Source organism: Oryx dammah, unplaced genomic scaffold (assembly GCF_014754425.2).
Source record: "Oryx dammah isolate SB20612 unplaced genomic scaffold, SCBI_Odam_1.1 HiC_scaffold_20, whole genome shotgun sequence".
In the NCBI taxonomy this organism is placed as follows: domain Eukaryota; kingdom Metazoa; phylum Chordata; class Mammalia; order Artiodactyla; family Bovidae; genus Oryx; species Oryx dammah.
This window is the reverse complement of record NW_024070204.1, coordinates 30,221,826-30,246,482: the sequence shown is the minus strand read 5'-3', so window position 1 is coordinate 30,246,482 and position 24,657 is coordinate 30,221,826. Positions and strand designations below refer to the sequence as shown.

The following is a 24,657-nucleotide window of genomic DNA, read 5'->3' as shown; positions in this document are numbered from 1 at the left end:
TTTTGCCTCTGGATAACTCCACTGTAGACTCATAAAGAGAATAGAGAAAGCAAATATTATTTTGAGAGTAACTTTGATGTCATGAATCCCCCTGAAGGTGTCTCAAGGACTACTTAGACTACCCAGACCACACTTTGAGGGCTGCTCCTATAATTTATTAAAATATCTGCCTGTGAGAAATAGAAACATGAAGCCAGTTTTATTTCAGCTTTGTATTACTGGCAAATTAAATTTTTATTTCATGCTTAATCACTTAAATTTCTTTTGTGGTGAATTGCCTATTCATTTGTTAACTTACCTGTTAACAGATTTGTACAGACACTTCTTATAGCTATTAACCCATTAACATGTTATCTTTAAATAATCTTTACTGTTATTTATTTATCATGTTTTCTTTTTTTATGTATTTAAATTTAACTTTGTTCTTATGAAATTTCTGCCTTTGTAATGCACTGGCAGTTTTTCTCTATAGTTACTTCAAGTTTTACTGCTATATCAAATATTTATTAAGGACTTACTGTATGCCAGGAAGTAGCATATAGTGTGTTAGGCACTATAGTATACTATGTTTACCAAGTATGAATTGGTAAACAGTCAATATTTAAATATGCCCTTATGTAACCTAAACATCATTACTAATAATAGAATATTCAAAACTAGAATGAACATGGTTTTCCAGGGCCTTCAAGCTGTTATTATTCATTTTCTCTCATGACCTGAATAAAATTAGAAGTATGATTCTATCTGTCCTAAATTGGATGACCCAGAAAGCACTGCTTATTCCTGACCTGAAGAAATTAATGGTTTCTACAGTACTACTTGAGAAAGCATACTTCTTTCTTACGTTTTGTATTAAGTGAATTTGTCTAGTAAAAATTCATTGTTAACAAAAATTTGCTATAAAGACACAACTGCCTAGGGTATTATTGGTATCCTAGTTTGAAGCTGAAGGCAAAGATAGAACTGAGAGGGAGAGAGTCATATGGTGAAAAATTAGATTCCAAAAATGTTGACTATTAAAACAGAGGCTACACGCTAACTGCCCACCAAGTTCAGCCCATGGGTGTTTTATTTGGTGCTCATAATATTTTTTTGGACACCAACATGAATCAACATTTAAAGACCATGAGATTTCACAAAAGTCCTGATTGACCTTGGGGTAACCATCTGGTATTCCCTTGTGACAGTAGTTAATAGCTGTGCGGCCCTCTTGTCTCTAGCCAGAGCATGTGTTTTCCTTCTTTACCATACTTCCCATCATCCTTAGCATGTCCCCAAAAGTGAAATGGGATGTGAGTTGCCATTTATCCCTGTTGTTTTTCCTCATTGTAGAAAAAAATGTCTTTGTCTCTCTCTGTATCAGATGAGGAAATTAAAGCTTGTCTTAAGAAGTTCTCTCTTACAAAAAAAATAGAGAGCACATTTCTTTGAAGACATGAGGAAAATACCTGAATGTATGCTTTGGGTCTTTCACTCACACACTTTATTAGTCTGGCCACATGAGGTAGGCGTTTAAGTTTACAATCTCTACTGTCAAGAGGAAGAGGTTGGAATGAACTGTGAGGTTTCTGGTGCTTGTTTTTTCAACTCTGTCTTCAGACTGTGAAATTTTGTTTTGCTTTTATCTTTGTTTTCTCATCTGTTCACTGGGATTCACTTTCATTCACTAATTGATGAAAGCAAATGTAATCTGATACAGAGGGGGAAAGAAAGGTGTTAGCTAGACTGATTGGGGTTTTTTATTGCTTTCTATATCATTATTGATGTAAATTCTGGGGGTGTATTTTTCGAAGTGGCTTACAGTATCATTCTTTATGTTTCAGACGTTATGAAGAGGACATGTACTGGAGAAGAATGGAGGAAGAACAGCATCATTGGGATGATCGCCGCCGAATGCCTGACGGAGGCTATCCTCATGGTCCCCCGGGCCCACTAGGCCTTCTGGGAGTCCGACCAGGCATGCCTCCTCAGCCACAGGGGCCTGCAGTGAGTGTCCACCCTGTTTACATAGACAGTGAAAGTGTAAGACTGGTTCAGCATCAGAAAATAACAGTTTGAAGAGCTAATTTTTAGACTTAATAATATCCAAATCTCAATGTTTTTCATCTGATTTAGAATTTTCTCTCGTTTTATTATACTTTCTCAACTCGTGTACTTATGTATAAGGACTTTGTAGAATTTCCATGAATCTTTCTTATTTTCAGTATAAACTAAGGGAGCAGATCTTAAGAGGTTTTTTTTACCTTTGTTCTTTAGATTATCAAGAACAACTAATTTTGAAGGCTGTTGCTTTGGCTTCAGAATTATTTCTGTCTTCCCATTATGTATGGTTTAGAGTCCTTTTTTCAAATCTTTAGCATTCAAAACCTACCACTACTTCTAAATTTAAGTGCATGATAAGGGGTAGGTAGAGTCCATGGGGTCACAGAATTGGACACAACTGAGCAACTAACACATAAGGGGTAGGTAAATGGTTGGAGATAACACACGGTAGATGTATTAGAACTGTAGGAAAGAGGTGCATCTTGAGAGTCTGCGTTCTGTAGAAGCTAGATAAAAGATAGCTGGCTTATGAGGAGCATTTCGTATAAGTTCAGACTATAGAAAACAAGATTTTTTTTTTCTTTGTACTGGTTTTCCAGAGAGCACTTAGAAGAAAACAGTCTAAATTCCTGCTCTTTAACCTATTCTTATTTGTCTTTCCATAGAATAAGCATTTGTAAAATCTGTTTTGTTAAAAGCAGAACGTTTGAGAACTGGTTTTAAAGTTGTATAAAATATATTTTCATAACTTTAGATGGTATGTATTATAACTTGTTTTGAGTGTATAACATACATACTTACTTTCAATACTGTACCTTTCTACAGTTTACATTTTTGTTTTTACCAAAATGGGGAAAAAAGGAGAAGATAGCTTTAAATGGACATTCTGTATAACTGGCTTTCTTATTGAAAAATGCAACAAGCGTATGTGTAGTTGAAAAATAGCAGTTTACTTTTGCTTGGGAAACATTTTTTTAATGGAGTTACCTTTTTTCCCCCCAATCTCCAGCCCTTACGTCGTCCTGACTCATCTGATGACCGTTACGTAATGACAAAGCATGCTACCATTTATCCAACTGAAGAGGAATTACAGGCAGTTCAGAAAATTGTTTCTATCACTGAACGTGCTTTAAAACTTGTTTCAGACAGCTTGTCTGAACACGAGAAGAGCAAGAGCAAAGAGGGAGATGATAAGAAAGAGGGAGGTAAAGACAGGTGTGTTTGCCGAGTTTTTTACTTTTGTATAGTTTTGATTTTCCTTATGTAGACTTACCTTATACTTGAAATAAAAGTTACAAAGACTAAAAAGTCTCTGGTAGTCTACATGTGTTATGCTTGTGTTAGATTTTAAATGTATTCAGCTGCTTTCTGCTGAAATGAAAAATAATTTCATACAATCTCCAACCTTGTAATTTACTCATTGTATTTAAACTTATATAAAACTATTTCAAATCTGTTTTCAAAGCAGCATTGTAGTTTTCCAGTTGCATTCAGCTATTCAGTGTTTATTCATTTGTTGCATCTGTTCCATGTTCATTCTTTCTTTTAACAGCTTATTTTATCTTTAACACATTGACCCATAAGCATGAATAAGCTCAAACTTTAGCAACATCTTTATATCTGTGTATATTAAACATGACTTTTGTTATTCTAATTTATGAGACAGAAAAGCATTAATGTCCTTTGCTTTTCAGCTGTTCCTGAGAACTTAGTTCTTGATTTATTTTTTCATATTTCTTATCTAAATAAAGGGTATTTCTAAAAATATTAAATGTTCTTATACTATAGTTGATGCAAATTTTAATGATGTAAAAATTATTTCATTTACTACTGTGTGTTGAGAGATTATCATGGTTGTGGTTAAGAAGGGAAATGTCATAATATAACTTGATTTCACCACAGAGCTTTAAAAGGAGTTTTGCGAGTAGGAGTATTGGCGAAAGGATTACTTCTCCGAGGAGACAGAAATGTCAACCTTGTTTTGCTGTGCTCAGAGAAACCTTCAAAGACATTATTAAGCCGTATTGCAGAAAACCTACCCAAGCAGCTTGCTGTAAGTATTATGGAAATGTTCATTTTTACCCCTTGTCTAGTTCAGAAGTTTTTGGCAGGACTAACTGTGCTTCAGCTTAAACCTAAGCCAGCCTTTAAAGTTTTGGCTTGACTTTCCAAATTGCTTGATTGTACAAATTCATAGCACAGTTTTCTACTTTGTTTTTTAGGTTTTATGGTGCTTCTCTTCAACATGAAGCCATCTTGCTAATTTATTTTAAAATGTAAAGCTGCAGCACATGTCCTCTTCCTATTCTTTTTCCAAGATCTGAATCATAAGAGAGGAGACAGTTGTTCAGGGAAAATTTTCATTTTTTGATTTTTTTTTTTTTTTAAACAAAGCCCATGTATGTATAGTAAGCTTAAAGTTTTAGAATTCATGAACTTCTTGCCTATTTAGTTGAACACATGTTTTTAATATAGTAACTAAAATAGAGACTTTCTGATTTGAATTTTCCCAGCTTTATTATGATTACTTTCCATTTTGTACATGTTATAATGGTAACAATGACTTGTTGCTGTCTCCATCCAGGAAGTTGTGGCAAATTCAATTAATAGAATATCCCTTTTTGGTCCTACAAAAACAAAACTTCTAAAGTTTGAATTAAAAAAATTTTTATTATAGTATCTTGTCAGAATCACAGACTGGAATTTAAAACAAAGGTTCCTTGAATAATTTAAGTATAAAACTTATTAGGTATTTGAAATTCAAGAATTGGCATTTCATTGGTAGTATGTGTTGTACAGTAATGTTAGAATAAATAGTACCTGACCACAGCAAACCAGCTGATACCAAAATGGAGAGTGAAGCATGCCATTAAACTTGAGCTCTGATGACTCTGGCACTTATTGTTTGCTGTCTGTTACCATTGTTGCAGATGTGAGGTTTTTTTAAATTGTGGATGAGTCTTTTTAAGCATAGGAGCCAGGAGAATTGTCATTGTGTGTCTACTTGTTACCCTTCCTTGAGGCTGCTAGGGCAGTGAAAGGGAGGAAAAGAAGTTTGAGGACTTAGAAAAAAGTATGTAATTTGCAAAAAAAAAAATCTTAAATTGTTATGTTTTGTAAAACTACAAAGGAGAAAATGTTATATTCTAACTGAACAAATCAGTAGTTAAGCTAATTATTTACAGCACATTCTTTACCATCTGAGCCATCAGGGAAGCCCAAAAACAAAATACAGTTTCCAAATCAATCTGTACTTGTACAGTGGATAAGCAGAAGAGATAGAATTATCATCATCACTATTGTAGTTAACGTCTACATGATACTGTGTGCCAGGCACTGTTTTCAATTCTTTGTGTAGTTAATTCATTCATTCTTCTCACCGTCTTACAGGTTAGATAAATTGTACTGTTCCCATTTTATAAAAACGGGTATAGGGGAGTTAAATATTTGCCCAACTTCACATCATTAGTAAAGTAGCAGAGCTAGGATTTGAACCTAGATTATTGTTGCTGTACAGTCGCTAAGTCATGTCCGACTCTGCGACCCCATGGACTACAGAACACCCCGCTTCCCTGTCCATCACTGTCTCCTGAAGTTTGCTCCAACTCATATCCGTTGAATATGATGCCATCCAACCTCTCATCCTCTGTTGCCCCTTCTCCTCCCCTCGGTCTTTCCCAGCATCAGGGTCTTTTCCAATGAGTTGGATCTTCACATCAAGTGGCCGAACTATTGGAGCTTCAGCCTCAGTCCTTCCAGTGAACTTAGATACTATACTAGGAACACTCCATGTAATTTCTAGAGTCTTCCTTTGTTCATGTATACTATACTGAAGCATATTACATGTATACTAAACTGCAGTGAATCTTGTTGTTGTTGGTTTTTTTTCTGTTGAGCAAAACTTTCTGCTCCCTGATTTAAAATGTAGATCTGTTGATTTCACAGACAAGGTGCACTGGGTATGGTTGAATTACAGCTCCTGTTAGTTTCAGGTATCTATTTTAGTCTCAAATACTAGCTACCTGGATGCTATTTTAGGAAGGTATGGTAATAACTATAGCAGTGTTTCTTTCATCCAAAAATTCATCATCTAAAAGGTGCATACACACATACAGATGACTCATATGATACAAATAAGGGTAAATATTAGTTCAACAAAGAATTCTAAAAGGAAAAAGGAGCGAGAGATTATAATTTGCTTGTTTTGCAAGGCTTAGAGGGAAATAGTATATGATCTAGTCCTTACAAAATGGTTAAAGTAGTGTGAGAAAGTGAAAGAGCCATAATGAAAATGCTTTGTTTGATAATGTAAGAGGGCCAGCTAATTTCTTGTACTCTTCATTGTATAATGTAAGAGGGCCAGCTAATTTCTTGTACTCTTCATTATATAGGTTATAAGTCCTGAGAAGTATGACATAAAATGTGCTGTTTCTGAAGCGGCAATAATTTTGAACTCATGTGTGGAACCCAAAATGCAAGTCACTATCACCCTGACATCTCCAATTATTCGAGAAGAGAACATGAGGGAAGGAGGTTGGAAAGCCATTAAACATTCTACTTTTTATTAACTTCTTTTTTTCCCATTTACCTACTCTTTAAGATGGCATTAAGCCCTAGAAGGCAACATGCTGGCATTACATATGAATCTGATAGATTTGACTTACATAGCAACTAGTTTTGCTTAAGATTATTTCCCAGATCTTTTATTAGTGTGTTTTTAGTAATGTACTTTTATATAAAACACTCATAGTATTCATTTTCTTGATTTTTTTTTCTTTTCTTGCTAACCTCAGATTTCTGGAAAAAGTTTAAATTATTCTTAGTCATAAGCATAGTTGACTTATGAAAAATTAACTATTGCTAGTAAAGGGCCACAAATTCAACTTCTCTTAAGTCCTTGTTCTTGTCTTTAAAAAAGACAAGGGAGTTTCATAAGTAAAATTGGTTGAATACTCATAACAGTTTAAGAGACATTGTTATATATGTAATGATGGATTTGGCTTGTCCTGAGGTAAATATTTCTGGTTCTCTGAGGTTGCTCTTTGGTTTGGAGCGCTTTCATAAATGCAGAGCATCCTAATGCACTTAGATTTGGGCATCTGACCCCCGCTTTTCTACCAGAGATTTGAAAAATAAATGATGGTAGGCGTAGTTAATGAGTTATAGCACAATTAGGGGTTTTTAACGTACTTTACAATTGCAGACTGTGAAATCCTGCTGGTGCCAGCAATGTTGCTTTAGGGACTGTCCTATAACATTTTCAAAGCTTCAAAAGCTTTTAAGCCAAAAAGCATGGTCAGTGTCTGCGGTATGTTGGTTCTGTTGTTTTATGGGTCAGATAAAATTTACTTTGTTTCCTTTCATGTTGTTTTTGTACATCTTAATTGGTTGAATATGTAGTTATATTGTCTACACTAATATTTCTTTGTGATACAGATAGAGGAGAAAAGAATACTTAAAATTAATTTGTCTAAAATAGCATGAGTAGGCTCTCAATTACTATCCATTTAAATTTGTTTTCTTACAGCAAAGCAGGTGTGGTTTTTTTTTTGTTTTGTTTTGTTTTGTTTTTAAGGCACTGGGCTTTACACAACCCAGGAAAACAACATTTTTACTAAAAATGCTATCATTAAGAGACTTGCCTAACTTTGCATACATAATATAGATATACCACATATCAGGACTTGTACGTTGTATAAGCTTTTATCTTAAAAATAAGTGGGTTTTTTGTGAAGGTTCTTTTATATGAGCATGAATTTCCACTCAAGGTCTCGCTATGGATATTGCTGGAAAAACAGTTCCTGAGTCAATCTAATCAATTGGGATGCAGCATATGACTCTTAGGATTTGAAAAGGAAATCTTTGATTATGTTATAGATAAAAGTTACTGTATTTAGTATGAAATTATACTCATAGAACCACTTAACTTTATTTCAGAGCACATTTTGTCCAGTTATATTTAGGTTTACTTAAATTTGTGCAGTATTAATAATTATCATATTTGTAGTCATCTTTAATAACCTATCCCTTCTAAAGGAAACAAAATTATACTTTTGTCTGACCCAGACTTGAGTTAGAATTATTGTTCTGAATTTCATAAGTATTACGGTAAAAGAAATGATCAGTCCAAAATTGAAAGATTTTCTTCAAGACACTGAGCTGAAAAGTTGGATGTGCAAAAAGTGTAGAAACATTGATAGTGTTCCTTGCTGCAGATAACTGCAGTAAACCATGTCTTTAGCCTCATTATGAAGATTGCTGCAGAATAACGGTATGTATTCTCTCTCACTGCAGCTCTGAATGCTCTGTGTCTTAAAATCATTTAAAGCCTCTAGCTTGCTTTGGGGAGTTAGTCCAAGGGTAAGGAAGGCTTTGCCGGAAGAGTACTTGTAAACCGTGAGACTGGTGACTTGCACATAGTTGTGGTAGGCTCTTAAATGCATAATGGTCCTGTTTAATACCAAAAATTATTTAAAGGATATGATTAAATTTCCCAAATAACTGTTAAACACATGACAGATCTATTTTACAGTACTGTGTTTGACAGTTAAACATTAAGTAAACCTTTAATTGACGTGAAGCTTAAAATGTTCAAATGTTCTAACCCTTGCTACAGCATCTCTTCTGTAGCAAGTCAAGTATTGTGTGTGTTTTTTTCCACCTTTAGCTTATCAGGCCCGGTCCAAAGCCTTCTAGCAGAGGGAATTGATTCCTGTCAGGGGTTGCTGCCAAGACATCGGAAGGATTTTTGACCAAGGTTTTCAAAAGCTCAGTGTCACACTTGCCATTTGATTTAAAGAGGGATATTGGATGCAGAGTCTGGCATTTATTGTCCTTTGTGTGGCTGTTCTGTTTGTTTTGTCTTTGTCTCTTCTAGAATTGAGCAGTGTTCACACTAGTTTTTAAATTGTTGGGTGGATTATATATTTTACATAACCATGTTAATTTAAATTAATATATTCCCATTAACTTTTAATCATAAAATAGTGTGGACACAGCGTGTCTTCTAACTGGTGATTAACCCCTTAAAATTCATAAAATACCTCTTGTAGGGTAAGAATTTGCTTTTTTTTTAAATAAATTTTTGTTTTGTTAACTGGGTATTAGGAAGCAAGTATGATTTTAGTACAATATATCTAAGGGGTTAATCCACTTGAAATATAGAATGGGTGCAAAAATCCACACTCTAAATTTGACAGAAGTTTCCTACTTATAGCTCTTAATTTGTTTTTAAATTGCAATAGGTGTCTTGGCATCTTTGAAATTGTATCATTAATTTAAATTTCCGAAGTTACAAATGTTTGTGTGCAAAAAGAAAACTTTTCTTACATTGGAGGAAATTAAAACATGAATTAACATTAAAATCAGAAACTTTAGAGATTGCACATTATCACCTATTTGCATTTTAGCTTTAGCAAATAACAAATAAGAGACATGGAAAGGGTTCTTCAGCCTGTTCTATAACCTTGCTTTGGGGAGTGGTTTTTTGTTGTTGTTTCTTTTTTTAGTTCTTCAATTAGCTGTGCTTTCCGGTGTCCTTTTCCTTCTTTCAGAATAGCGCATTTCTTAATTATGTTCACTATAGTTTTGGATTCAGTAGTTGATCTTGCAGATTTTGAGGTTATTTATTGGTTTTTTAAAAATTACTAGTATTTCTGACTTGCTACTCTCTTTTTAGTGCCCAAGTTCCTCTTTCAGTGTTCATTTTCAGAATGCCACACAGTGTTTTTTGAGTATCTGTAAATCTCTCTTCTAATATGTTCTCTGAAAATCCATGCCATCTGATTGTTTAAGAAGTAAGAACTAAGAAAAGAAATCCCAGACAAAGGATACAATTTTTTATCACTTTTAAAATATGCTTTTTAATATATCTTCTGCTCAAATAAGGACAAGTATCTTTTAAGATTTCTGAATGTTCATATAAAAATATACCATCAAATAACTTGCCCAGAGTTGCAGTGGTACTCTTAAAATGATCCTTCATGTGTTCTTTTATCGTATATTTCATTGTTTGTCTCATATTCATTTGGTACCCTCAATGATTTATTAAATCATATACTAAATGTGCTTTAATTTGGGTGCTTTCTATCGAGAAGACTGCTAAATTCAATAAATTACTTGCCTGGCATGTTATTTTCCTATATTTAGAAAATGTTTAGATATCACCAAGAATTGTGAATTAGATTTAGTTATGAATAGTTTGATTAGCAACTTTTATATACATTTTACCTATATGTTTAGATTAATGTAAGCTGGCCCTCCAACTAGTTTTATTAATATAAAGTTAACTTTTTGCCCTGATTTAGGTTCAGATTTTCTTCTCAAGTTTTATATAACTCATTTATATTTTATATAATAATTGATTAAAATCAGTTATTATAAACCCTATAACGTAAAAGATTCTGCATATTTATCATCAAACCATTCTGCTTACTGTATCTGTTCTATTTCTATACTTACTTTGTTTAAGCAGGCTAGTTCCTGTTGCCCTTTTCTACTTTACTCATTGTTTCTCTCCAATTATTCTTTCTTTGGAATACTTTATGGGAACTTTGAATTTCAAAGGGCATTTCGTATTCCTTTACAACTAAAGTGCTCTTGTGGAAGAGAAATCATTGAACTCCTAGAAATGCCTGTTTTTGGCTCCTTATTTTTTCTGTGATTGTTACTACATTGATCATCCCATATTTATCATTAGTTCTTTGACATTTTAGTCCCAAAATAACCTGTGACCATTTAAAATACTGAACAAACAGGATAGTTTACTGTACATTCTCATTTATTAAGGTGGATTTTTGTGTTCCCTCTTGTTGTCTTTGTGCTGGTGCACTGTATCCAGTAATCCTTCCTTTTGATTTTCTTTTGGTGGGGTAGGGTTTATATTTGTAGAAATTACTTATTATATTTCTAAATTAAAGAGTTCAATTCTTGATCTTCATATTAGATTTATGTAAATCTGTTCAATAACTTCCTGGGTTACTTTAAAGTGCTGAGAAAATCCTCAAATGGCTCATGTGACACTGATGCTACTTTAAGGAAGTGTCTTGCTCACCTGGTCAAACACCCATTCCTCACTGCATTTTGCCAATTCAATCCATTTTAGATGTAACCTCGGGTATGGTGAAAGACCCACCGGACGTCTTGGACAGGCAAAAATGCCTTGACGCTCTGGCTGCTCTACGCCACGCTAAGTGGTTCCAGGTTCGGAACATCATTTTACTTTTTTCTTGTAGCCTTATGAGAGAGTAGTTCAGTACAACATGTTTAACTGTGTTTAAACATTTCAAAAGATTGCCCAAGCAATACTACTTTAAATTAAATATCAGAAAATATGTTAACATAGAAAGCTGGGTATGAAGATCTGCATATTGCAGTTACTATTAATTTGACAATAAACTAGGATTTTGGGGGTGTTTTGTAGTTCGGGTTTTTTTATTTTTATTTTTAGTGGCTATATTTGAAGCTGACTTGTTCAGGAACATCACATGTTTGTGTATATATATTATATTCCATAAGGCTGCAGATTAACTTTGCTTTAAATAATGGAATATGTGTTTAAAGCTTTGTGTATAGTTTTAAGATTTTTCCCCCTCTTTCTCTTAAGTTAATAAGTGTAGGGAATGAAAGGTGAGGAAGCAGCTGTTTGGTTTAGTGACTTTGCAGTTATGCAAAGGCACAGAAAGGAAACCAAACAGATTTCCTTAATCTTTCAGTCCCTAGACAAACTTTTTAGCTCTTTACTTTTTCTTTTATTTCTAATGTAGGCAGACTTTTTTTTTAAGTTTACTGATTTAAATGAACACAGGTCAAGGTTCACAGGGGATCAAGAACAATTATTCTTGTATAATCTGTTTACTTTGACCTAAAATATCAGCTTTTAAATACTAACCCTGGCATAAAATATTGCTGTAAATGGCAGCTCATTGAATCCAATTTTAAGTGTGGTTATTTTTGTTTTATTTTTATCTGAGCTTCCATTGAACAGTGGTATTTTAACTTTTTTTTCATCAAGGGATATTTTTAATATTTCTAAGATTAATTCAGTTGATTTTTGTGTTGCTCTCAAGGCTAGAGCTAATGGTCTGCAGTCCTGTGTGATTATCATACGTATTCTCCGGGACCTCTGTCAGCGAGTTCCAACTTGGTCTGATTTTCCTAGCTGGGTAAGTAATATGTAACTGTATGTGAAAAATAAACATCTCAGAAATTTCTATTTCTGCAGTTTTTTATAGCCTTATCTTACATCTAATTATGAACTTTATTTCCATTTCCTAAATGGAGTTTTTTTCTTTTTCTCATGAGAAATCCTAGGGTCTTATCAGACTGTTTAACTTGCTAAGAATTATACTTGATTTTCTTTTTGTATTTTCCTCATTTTTTTTTTACTCTTCACACAGTGTTTATTACTTTTATAGGTGCAATTATTAGTTGTACACATATAAAGATACAAAGAAAATTTTAAATGAGCTATTAATCTCCCTATGCAGGATTTTGTTGATATTTGAACAATGTATAAGGAATTTTTAACATTTAAAAATATGCATTATCCAAAAAAATGCATAAAATTAGGAAATTCAAATAATGCAAAAAGGCACAAAATAAGAAGTAAAAGCCTTCTCATCATTTAAAGGCAAGTTATCATGGCACAATTTGTTGTGATTTTTTTTCCAGGGCGGAGAAATGCATATATGCACGTCGTGTATATTCCTATTTTTTTATTTATGTACAAATATCTCTTTGATGTTCAAATATTTGAGTTCCTAAATAGCAAAAATTCAGATACAGAAGGATTCATTGAAAAGTATAACTGAACCTACAGATTCTAGAGTTGGGTTAGGGAGAGTTGACTAGCCAGGGTTATCTTAATCTGGGAGCTCTTTGAGAGCTGTATTGACTACTTGGTGTTTCCTTTGTATGGACATGCCATATTTTATTTAACTGGTATCTGTCTGATGGACACTTGCATTGTTTGCAGTCTTTGCTATTAAATTTTCATTGTATTGTGGTTACGCTTTTATGAGTATTATATACTTGATGGCTAGGGTCAATTGCTATAGAATTCCAAGGTCAAAGAACATGTTTTGACTGTAACTGGGAAAGGTGGATCATTTAAAATTACCAAAAATTGTTGAACTTAGCATTTTCTTCACGTCCTCACTAACTTTGGGATAAGATCACACTTCTTAACACGTTAGGTAAAAAATGGAGTCTCATTTTTTATTTAAATTTGTTTAAGTGATTATTGGCATTTATAATTATTTTTCTCTTAACTGCCATTTCCTATTATTCATATTTCTCATAATTTATAATTCCTATAAGAAATTAGCACTTACCTATATTAAAATAATTTTTCCAGTTTTCATTTGCTTTTCAACTTAATAATTTTTGCTGTTTTATAAAAGGTTTAAAATTTTCACACATTCTAATCCATTAGTGTTTTATGACTTAACAACTTTGTATTCTGTCTACAAAATACTCTCTCATGTTTTAGGTGATAGATTATTCACACGTGCTTTCTTCTAGAGCTTTTTTTCCCCAATCAAGTTATGTTTATTATAGATGTTTGCTTATTTACTCCTGGAAGGATATATTCTGTATTAACAACAGGAGTTGTCTCTCAGTAGTGAGAAGTGGGCTTAGGTTAGAGATCTGTAATGTTTGGATTTTACTAGGATAAAATATACATACATTACTTGTATAATTAAAAATTAATTTGAAAATCATAAATGGACTAGAGGTAGATCAAGCAATGTGTCTTTCCAGACCAATTGTCAATTATTCCAATACCATTTAGCATTTTACTTAGTAGTGATGTTCGTTCTCCCAGCCTCCATTTTGAAATATCACCATTATCATAAAACAGTGATTCTCAACCACATTTCAGTTTTGCCCCCAGGGGACATTTGGTAATGTTTGGAGATATTTTTGGTTGTCGATACTTGTTATCGATGGCACTGAGGAAGAGAAACCCTTTCTTAAACCAGAGTTCTTTTGTTGCAGGCCTGTTTCTACAATAGTCTTTCATTCCTCAATCATCTCTATTAAACTCTTTTTTCTATTGATTTTTTACATATTTCTTTAACTGGCTGCATCGAGTCTAGTTATGGTACACAGAATCTGCATTGTGTCCTGTGGGATTTTTCCTTGCGGTACATGGACCCTAGTCCAAGCACAGGCTCCAGAGTGCTTGAGCTTTGACACTTGGAGTTCATGAGCTTAGTTCTCCTGCGGCATGTGGCATCTTAGTTCCCCAACCAGAAATTGGACCAATGTCCCCTGCATTGCAAAGTGGATTCTTAACCTCTAGACCACCAAAGAAGTCCTTAATCTCTTTTAACTTTTAAAACTTCATAGTGTGTTTTAAACTTCTGATGTCCTTTTCATCAGTTTCCCCCTCTCCGTTCTCTGCTGCTCATTATAAACACCATCTTGCACTGTTGGGGGGTTTTGTTTTTGTTTTTGTTTTGTTTTAAGTGTATTTTGTTTTGTTTTGTTTTTCTCGTGTTCTTTTTCCAAAAGAACTTGACTGCCATTTTGTTCAATTTTACGAACTCCAAAGTTCTTTTAATTATTTTTAAGTAGTACTGTATTGAATTAATAGATAATTGGTAGAATATCATCACTATTGCAGTGACAGTACAGAAAGTTTTGTGTTTTATTTTTGTCGTCTTTGTTAGATTTGGACTATTCTATAAAAATTAATTTAGAATTTTTGTTCTTTAAACTCTGAAACAGTGTTTAGGATCATCAAAAATACTGTGTTTTGATCATTTGTAAAATTCATTTGACATTTATCAGTTCCCAGGCCCTTATAAAGAGGGTAGCGCTTTCCTGATTTCTTTTATTGTGAGTAACTGTTTTGTTAATTTTTCCTTCTCCTGGGGTTAATTTTGGCAACTTTTCCTAGAAAAATTGACCCATTCAACCAGATACTCAAATTTTTATATAATAGAATTCTGTGCTCTTAAAGTTTTAAAAATGCCTATTATAGCATCTTTATTGTTTCAATTCTCTGATTGATTAGTCAGTAATAGCAGGTGCAGTATTGGAGCAAAATAACCAATAGGTGTTTCAGTATTTACTTGTGATGAAAATTCATTGAATTATTGATAGATTTTTAATATAAAAATGTATGTGCATTACATAACTTAAACTTTTTTTTAATATATAAAAGTACAAGCATTCTACATTATCATTTTACTTTCAGCTTCAGTCCATACAACCCAGGTGTTCTTGAGACTTTTTCTGCTGTAGTGTATCTAAGCTTCAGTACTCTTGAGACTGGACTCTCAGGCCACTCCTCAGCTATTCTTGAAGTCTGAAAGTCTCACTGCAGATGGCCCTTTACCCTACACCTTGATTTTTCTCTTTCTCAGAGAGAGCCATAAACTTCAAGGGACCGTCTCTGCTTTGAGGGTGCAGAGCTGTAAGAACTGAGTGGAAAGAGGATGCACAGGTCAAAGGAACTGGGGGAACATGGGCCTTGGCAGAGTAATGATGAACGAATCAGGGAGGGCAAAGAAAGCTGCTGGCCAGTCTTTGGAATCATGTACATATAACATAAAATACCAGTATTTTGGTAGTTTAAAGCACACCAAAAGTCAGTATTTTGACATTAAAATAGCTCTCAACATTATATCCTTTCAGTTCAGTCGCTCAGTCATGTCCGACTCTTTGCCACCCCATGAATCACAGCACGCCAGGCCTCCCTGTCCATCACCAACTCCCAGAGTTCACTCAAACTCAGGTCCATCGAGTCGGTGATGCCATCCAGCCATCTCATCCTCTGTCGTCCCTTTCTCCTCCTGCCCCTAATCCCTCCCAGCATCAGGGTCTTTTCCAATGAGTCAACTTAGGCAGTAATTTATCCATTTTGCCTTTTTTTTCCCCTCTCTCCTCAGAGAGCCAGCTCCTTGGATTTAGCTACCAGATATGCTGTTTTCCTTCTTAGTAATCCATTAATTTCTTTTTGTAATTGGAATATAATTGCTTTATAATGTTGTGTAACTTTCTCCTGTACAATGAAGTAAATCAACTATATGAATACATGCATAGTTTCCCACTTGGACCTCCCTCCTGTCCACCCCCCCCATAATTCATTAATTTCTAATTTCATCTCTAATTTTCTATTTTCCTTGGGTTTAATTTCTTTTTTTTTCCCCAAACTTCTTGAGTTGGATACTTGTTTAATTTACTCATTCTTTAATTATATAGATAAATTTTAAAGGTGTTATTTAAGGCTGAACATAGGTTTTGGCTATATATGTAATATTTTCTCTTTATATTCTCTGGAGTTTGAAATTGATTTCTCTTTAAGCCAAGAGTAATTTTGAGGCAGATTTTTAATTCTACATGACTGAAGAAGAGGCTCTTTTCTTTTGTAAATAACTTCCATTTTTCTAGCATCAGTTCAGTTCAGTTCAGTCGCTCAGTTGTGTCCGACTCTTTCAGCATGCCAGGCCTCCCTGTCCATCACCATCTCCCGGAGTTCACTCAAACTCAGGTCCATTGAGTCACTGATGCCATCTAGCCATCTCATCCTCTGTCTTCCCCTTCTCCTCCTGCCCCCAGTCCCTCCCAGCATCAGAGTCTTTTCCAGTGAGTCAACTCTTTGCATGAGGTGGCCAAAGTACTGGAGTTTCAGCTTTAGCATCATTCCTTCCAAAGACCACCCAGAGATGATCTCCTTTAAAATGGACTGGTTGGATCTCCTTGCAGTCCAAGGGACTCTCAAGAGTCTTCTACAACAACACAGCTCAAAAGCATCAATTCTTCGGCACTCAGCTTTCTTCACAGTCCAACTCTCACATCCATACATGACCCAGGAAAAACCATAGCCTTGACTAGATGGACCTTTGTTGGCAAAGTAATGTCTCTGCTTTTGAATATGCTATCTAGGTTGGTCATAACTTTTCTTCCAAGAAGTAAGCATCTTTTAATTTCATGGCTGCAATCACCCATCTGCAGTGATTTTGGAGCCCCCCAAAATAAAGTCTGACACTGTTTCCACTGTTTCCCCATCTAGCATATAATCCAGTAAATATATTCTGTTGCTGTTTAGTTGCTAAGTCATGTTTGACTCTTTGCAACACAATGGACTATAGCCCACCAGGCTCCTCTGTCTGTGGGCTTTCCCAGGCTAGGATTACTGGAGTAGGTTGCCATTTCCTTCTCCAGGGTATCTTCCTGTCCCAAGGATCAAACCTGAGTCTCCTGTATGACAGGTAGATTCTTTACTCTGAGCCACCTGGGAAGCAAAAAATATATTCTATTTGCAATATGGGGAATCTTAAGATTTTCTTTGTGGTCTAATCTGTACAGTTTTTATAAAGTGTGGGCACTTAAAAAATGTGTTCTCAGCATATAATATGTACCTCTTAGTTCAACTTCATCCATTACTTTGTTTTTCTATCTCTTTTCCTTCATATTTTTTGTCTACTTTATCTGTCCATGTAGTGACAAAGATAAGTTAAAATCTGCTCTTTCTGTTGTGTTTTTTAGAGTTTGTACTTTATTATTTTGTTGCAGTAACATTTAGGACATAAAAACACTTAATAATTATATCATTATTGTGAGTTTGAACTTTTTGTCATTCTGAAGGGCATTTAATTAACACTTTGTGCCATTAGTTAATAAGCCTTGTCCGTTTATTAATATCTAAACTCTAGCCTTTTTAAAAAGACAATTATAATGTAGTTTTTTACTAGTTTTATGGTGTACAACATAGTAATTCCATATTTTAACACATTGTGAAAAGATTACTGCAGTAAGACCAATTACTACAATATTGTTGACGATATTCCCTTTGTGCACTTATATACCTGTAACTTTCTTATCTAAAAACTGGAAGCATAACCTCTAAATCCCCTTCATATATTTCAGCTATACTGCACCCTCCTAAACTCTAGTTTTTATTAGCATTTATCTGATATGTTTCTGGTATTTTTCTATCCTTTGCCATAATTCTTATCCTTTTCTTGTTCTTTTTTATGTGTGAATATGTTTCTCTTTTGATAATTTAGACAATTAGTTGTTGACCATATCGTTTTATGTGGTATTTTCTTGCATCTGTTTAACAATTTTAGATAATGTCTGTTAACTTCTCATCTATAAAAGCTAAGAAAATGATCACTTCCTCCTACTCCTCCTATCCTCTTGGGTTTTTGTTAATATTTTTTTTTTCATTTGTTTCATGCATTTATTTTAATGTGCCAAAACCTGTTTCTTGATTTATCTGTTTTACTCAGTGAATGCTGATTCCACTTAGAAAACAGGAAAGTTTACACTTAATGCTTTTTTAAATCTTAAAGGTTTAAAAATAACTACATTTACCTTATGTGTCAATATATTCCCTTTGATTATTTAATGTTCTCTATTTAAATGCTTTGGTGCCAACCACTAGGGCTTTACTGGGGTTTCCTCTTTTTATTTCTTGGTTGACTGCATTTTATCATCATGTAGTTTTTATCAAAAAGTGTTTAAGTTTTTAAAATTTCTTTCATGTTTGAGAATCTTTGCCAATTACCATTACTTTATTGAAAAATATATTGTTAGGTCGCAATTTTTTCTCCATTTCTTGCTGTTGCTCCATTATCTTTCAGCATTGAGTATTACTGAATCTAGTTTATATTAATCACTTAGTCATGGGGTCACCAACTCTGTGACCCCATGAACTGTAGCCCTCCTAGCTCCTCTGCCTATGGAATTCCCCAGGCGAGAATCCTCAAGTGGTTAACCATTCCCTTCTCCAGGGGATCTTCCCGATCCAGGGATTGAACCTAGGTCTCCTGCATTTTGTGCAGATTCTTTACCATCTGAGCCACCGTAAGTCCAGCCTAATTTTCTTGCCTTTACTTTTTCTGCAGGTTGCTAAAAAAAATTGTCTTTATCCTTGAATTTTAGTAACTTAACCAATAATGCCCTGGAATCTGTTGTTAGTGTCATCATTTCACTGAAATCTTTGTCTGCACATTTGACAAATGATTAATATGATCCTCTATTTTCAGTTCAGTTCAGTCGCTCAGTCATGTCCGACTCTTGGCGACCCCATGAATTGCAGCACACGAGGCCTCCCTGTCCATCACCAACTCCCGGAGTTCACCCAAACTCATGTCCATCAAGTCGGTGATGCTATCCAGCCATCCCATCCTCTGTCGTCCCCTTTTCCTCCTGCCCCCAATCCCTCCCAGCATCAGAGTCTTTTCCAGTGAGTCAGCTCTTCGCATGAGGTGGCCAAAGTATTGGAGTTTTAGCTTTAGCATCAGTCCTTCCAAAGAACACCCAGGACTGATCTCCTTTAGAATGGACTGGTTGGATCTCCTTGCAGTCTAAGAGACTCTCAAGAGTCTTCTCCAACTCCACAGTTCAAAAGCATCAATTCTTCAGTGCTCAGCTTTCTTCACAGTCCAACTTTCACATCCATACATGACCACTGGAAAACCCATAGCCTTGACTAGATGGACCTTTGTTGGCAAAGTAATGTCTCTGGTTTTGAATATGCTATCTAGCACCAATTACCCTTAAACTGAATTCCCTTTGTCCTATATATTTATTATCTTTATGATTGTTTTAATCTTTGTTCTCTTTTCTCTTTTGTCCCCTGTTACTGTTTCTTTGGCAGTAATTTGGTTTTCACCCATGTCCCAATATTTACTATTTATAATTCATTTATTAGTTTTATAGTAATGTTCAGTTTGCTCAATTAGCTCTGCAGTCTTCCTTTTCATTTCAACCTTGAGATATTAATTTTATTGGTTTTTTTATTTATTAAGTTCTCTATAACTCAAAATGTTGACAGTTGTATCTTCATTCCCTTAAATTATGATTCTTCCAGAATAAATTATTTTCTAAATAAATATTATTTTTTTAATAATAAAAATTTGATTCACAGCAAAACTGAGCAGAAAGTACAGAGTTCTCACATACCGTCTGTCCTTACACATACAAAATGTCCTTCTCAATATTTGCACCAGATGGATACATTTATTAAAAGCAGTGACTTAACAGTATCATTCAAAGTCCATCAGTTCAGTTTAGTCACTCAGTTGTGTGCAACTCTTTGCAGCCCCTTGGACTGCAGCACACCAGGCCTCCCTGTCCATCACCAACTCCCAGAGTTTACTCAAACTCATATCCATTGAGTTGGTGATGCCATCCAGCCATCTCATCCTCTGTCGTCCCCTTCTCCTCCTGCCTTCAGTCTTTCCCAGCATCAGGAAAGATGATGCTTTTCAAATGAGTCAGCTCTTCGCATCAGGTGGCCAAAGTATTGGAGTTTCAGCTACAACATCAGTCCTTCCAATGAATATTCAGGACTGATTTCCTTTAGGATGGACTGGTTGGATCTCTTTGCAGTCCAAGGGACTCTCAAAGTCCATAGGAAATATTTCACTCTATGTTCCACCCAAATGCAAAGGTAACACGCCTCATTTGTTTTAGTTTTTTTCATTTCTTTAGGGCTTAGCATTGTCAGTTCCATTTCTAAGTCATCCTTTGATACTAAAACATGCAAACAAGAGCTATCTTAGTTTATTCACACCTTTTAAAATACTTCTATGTCTTCCCCCGTGAGCTGTGCTTTGAGGATTACTTATGGAAAGGAGTAGTGTTTGGCTTTCTCTCTTGCATGTGTCCTGTTTGTTTGTTTGTTTGTTTGGCTGCCCCATGTAAGGAAGTTAGTTCCTTGGCCAGGTATTGAACCCAGGCCCCAGCAATGAAAGCACTGAGTCCTAACTACAGGACTGCCAGGGAGTTTCCAGACATGGGCTTTCTCTCTTCTGTTCTCTAATTCAATGTGCTGTGGTAGTCTTTGAGATAGATTCCCTTGGCACACCTTTAGGCTTCAGATTTCAAACCCACGATGGCCTCCTAGAGCCTTTGCCTGTGCAGAATTTGCTCTGGTTTTTTCCTGAAACTCTTCACCATCTCCTTTCAAGAACAGCTTTCTGTTTACCTGAATCAGCAGAAGGTTTGGGGTGTGTGAAGCCACTTTGGGAAACTTGCATTGAGAGTTCACAGCAGTCTTTGATATTAATTTTCCCCTATTTCTTCCTCCTTTGAAAGATCTTATTTTTTTTGTTGTTCGTTTGTTTTATCTGCATGTTAGTCAAATCTCTATTTATTATTGGAGATAATTAGATGTGGATAATTGGATTTTTACTCTTCCCTACCTGTCTTCCGCAAAGAGCCTTCAAACTGATGAATTCTGTTGCTTTTCCTTTCTCTTTTTGGATGAAAGGTGGTTATGTTTAGAAAATTTTCTTTGCCTCAGGCTGCCCGCAACATGACTTGTTCTTACTCTCTGAGTTGGGAGAGTTCTGGTGAAATTTTTGGATTTTTTTTTTTTTTCCCCCACTCAACTGCCAACCCCTTCCCCATTTTCTTCAAAAGAGCCAGTTAGGGAACTGTAAATGCAGAGTTGCCCAAGCCCACCCACTCACTTTCTTAGAAATACTCTTTCACTGGCCTTTTCCTCCATTTAATTGAAGCCATTTTATATTTGTTTGGGTGATGGTAGTGTGCTTCATACATACTTCTTTAATCATAACCAGGTTTGGGGGGCAAGAGATCTTGAGATTTGGCTTTGTACTATTACCTTAAGCAGAGAGTAACTTTTTTCTTGGTTTACATGAAAGAAATTTGAAGTTCTTGTGAACTTGATCTTCAATTTTGTTTAGCCTTCAGATTACTTACTTTGAATAAATCTAAGTCCTAACACCTGCCTTTAGTGTTTACCACTACAGTGAGTACAGCAAATAATATACTGCCTTCAAATTAGTTCTTCTTTTGTCCTAAATCTGTAGTGATGAGTAAAGAAAGCTATAGGTAAATTCTCTTGTAAGGTTGATCTGACTTAAGAATTGCTGTGTAGAATAGAAATCTCCTTTAGATTAGTACTCCTTTAGAATGGTATACCTGCTGTAAATTGCAAAAAGGCATTTTTTTTTTGCAAAAAGTTAGTGTTTTAATGTTTATCGTGTATTTTATTTTTTAAATCTATATTAGGCTAAGGAATATTTTATGAAAGAGAATGATCTGTCATGGATGAATCTCCAAAACATCATGCCAAGTGAAGGAAGCCAGACACAAAAAATTATGCATTATATGATGGCATTTGTATAAAATATCCAGAATAGCAGATCCAGATGGATAGAATGCAGGTTGGCAGTTACCTGAGGCTTAGAGAATGAGAGAATGAGGAGAAACTGTATGATGGGCCGAGGGTTTTAGTTTGGAGTAATAGAAATGTTTTGAACTAGATAGAGGTGGCTGTTGTTCAGCATAATAGTAGGTGTACCAAATGCCACTGAAGTGTTCACTTTAAAACAGTTAACTTTATATTATGTGAATTTTATCTTTTTTTATTTAAAAAAAAAAAGAATTATCTGTGAAATGATGAGATAGTCCCCAAAGAAGAGGCTGAGAGGCCGTAATTGTTCTTTTTGTTCATACAGCAGTTAAAATATGTGCTCCACATATCTTTTCACATATTTTATTTTTCAAGTGTTAGTCACTCTGTTGTGTCCAAGTCTTTGCAACCCCATGGACTGTAACTCCCAGGCTCCTCTGTTCATGGAATTCTCTAGGCAGGAATACTGGAGTGGGTAGCCATTCCCTTCTCCAAGTGATCTTCCTGACCCAGGGATCAAACCCACTCTCCTGTATTGCAGCCAGATTCTTTACCATCTGAACCACCTGGAAAACCCTATTTTTTTTGGAAGAGTGTATTAGATTTTAGTGATGATGACTTGTAGTGAGAGAGCTCCTGTCTGTCAGTTTTAGAACCAGTGAGGAGATTCTAAATGATAAATGATAGAACACTGACATCACAGGGCAAATAACTTTCTTTTCGCTTGCAGGAGTAAGTTACTACTGTTAAAGATGGGAAGGAAGAATATATACCACATGAATGTTTTCCTAAAGCAAATATTGCGATCCTGGATTTCATGTCATTTAACATATAATATTTAAGAGAGCATTTTTTTTTTAAGTAACTTTTGCCATCAGAATCCTTTACATTATTGCCTAAGTAATCATTTCCCTTGTTTGATTCTGTTTGTCTTTGATGTTGTCCTTTTACTTTTTTTGTCCTTTTACTTTTGAATGCATTTAAGAGTATATACACCTCCTATGTTCTACTTTTGTTGCTTTCCTAACTGTAGACATCTGCTTGGAGACCAGCCATGTTCCATAGAAAATTAACATTTTTAAATTGCTAACTTCACAGCAAATGATTCTCAGAAGGCAGATAGTTGACTTAGTTTTACTGTGATTCAATATGTGGACGTTGTGTTCCATAAATTTCTTTCTTGGTTCTTATTTAGTTTCTACCTTAATACATAAGTATAAATTACATATTCCCACTAGAGGTCAGTCAAGCAGGTTTTAAAAAAGCATTGATTACCTTTAATATTTTTGTATCTTGACATACCTATATTCTGGGGCTTCCCAGGTGGTGCTAGTAGTTAAAAAAGCCCACCTGCCAATGCAGGAGACTTAAGAGACTCAGGTTGAGTCCCTGGGTCAGAAAGATCCCCTGGAGGAGGGCATGACAACCCACTCCAGTAATCTTGCCTGGAGAGTCCCATGGACAGAGGAGCCTGGCGGGCTGCAGTCCTTAGTGTTGCAGAGTTGGACATGACTGAGCACTTAGTGTGCACGCACCTGTGTTATAGCTGATAATTGAATATTTGTTTTTCCCTTAACATTCTCTAAAAGTACTTATAAATTTGAGGTATTTTTGGAATGGTGCATATTTTAAGACATCAGTTTTGTATTTTAGTAACTTGTTAATTACAACCCTTGATTTCTTTAATTAGCAGGATTATTTTCACATTTCTTTCCAAAAGTATTCTGATCATAGATACTTATTAAGTATTTTCTATATGCCAGCCATTTATGCTAGGCAAAGGGGTTCCATAAATGACAATTGACAATCCTTAATTTCAAAGATTTCAGTCTTTTGGACATCTTGAAATAATAAATGTCTGAACAGGAAAAGTGTTTAATATGCATTCATAGAGTTGCCTAGATAACTGAAGCTGACGCCTTAAAATACTAAAATTTTTAAATGAAGACCCTTTAAGGGTCTCGTGTCTTGAACAACTTTTAAGTGTCTTGAACAACTTCTTATGTTCTTCAGCTGAATTAGACTGAACCATCTTAATTTTTTGTTGTTGTAATTTACATCTATCATTATTAACACCTGTTTTTCTCAGATTTTTAAACTTCATGCTTCTAGCTGTCTTTTTTTTTTTAGCTTTTTATGTGTACTGTCTTCAGATTCATATCTCTCTTACAATTTATTCCTAATTTGTTTGGAACTAAAACCTCCACATGTCCAATCTTAAGAATTATTCTTACTTAAAAGATCTGAGTAATGGCCTTGGGGTGGGTAGGTGGATGTAGTTTTTACTCTAATTAAATCTATGAGTTTTTTAAGTACACAACTAAAAATGGATCCTCAGTATTTTAAACTTCATTATCATTTTAAGGGTTTCATTCTAGTTTCAGTCTGTTTAGATTCTTTGAATTGTTACTGGTGATTTTATTTAAAATTTGAGTAAAAGCTGCAATGTGGATAAACCTTAAACATAATGCTAAAAAAAAAAAATA

At 34.8% G+C, this 24,657-nt stretch overlaps 1 protein-coding gene across 3 annotated transcripts in view; it reads left to right on the top strand.

Annotated features, from left to right (window-relative positions):
• Nucleotides 1-24,657, top strand: part of ZFR (zinc finger RNA binding protein) — an 84,389-nt gene that overhangs the window by 51,786 nt on the left and 7,946 nt on the right. For 2 of the 3 annotated variants that reach the window (XM_040262285.1, XM_040262284.1), the window contains 6 exons: nucleotides 1,824-1,986; nucleotides 3,053-3,258; nucleotides 3,946-4,096; nucleotides 6,435-6,576; nucleotides 11,147-11,244; nucleotides 12,111-12,206. In XM_040262285.1, the coding sequence (XP_040118219.1) occupies nucleotides 1,824-1,986; nucleotides 3,053-3,258; nucleotides 3,946-4,096; nucleotides 6,435-6,576; nucleotides 11,147-11,244; nucleotides 12,111-12,206 (856 nt within the window). The remainder of the gene's footprint in view (nucleotides 1-1,823; nucleotides 1,987-3,052; nucleotides 3,259-3,945; nucleotides 4,097-6,434; nucleotides 6,577-11,146; nucleotides 11,245-12,110; nucleotides 12,207-24,657) is intronic. The other variant, XR_005724758.1, reaches the window with a different exon arrangement.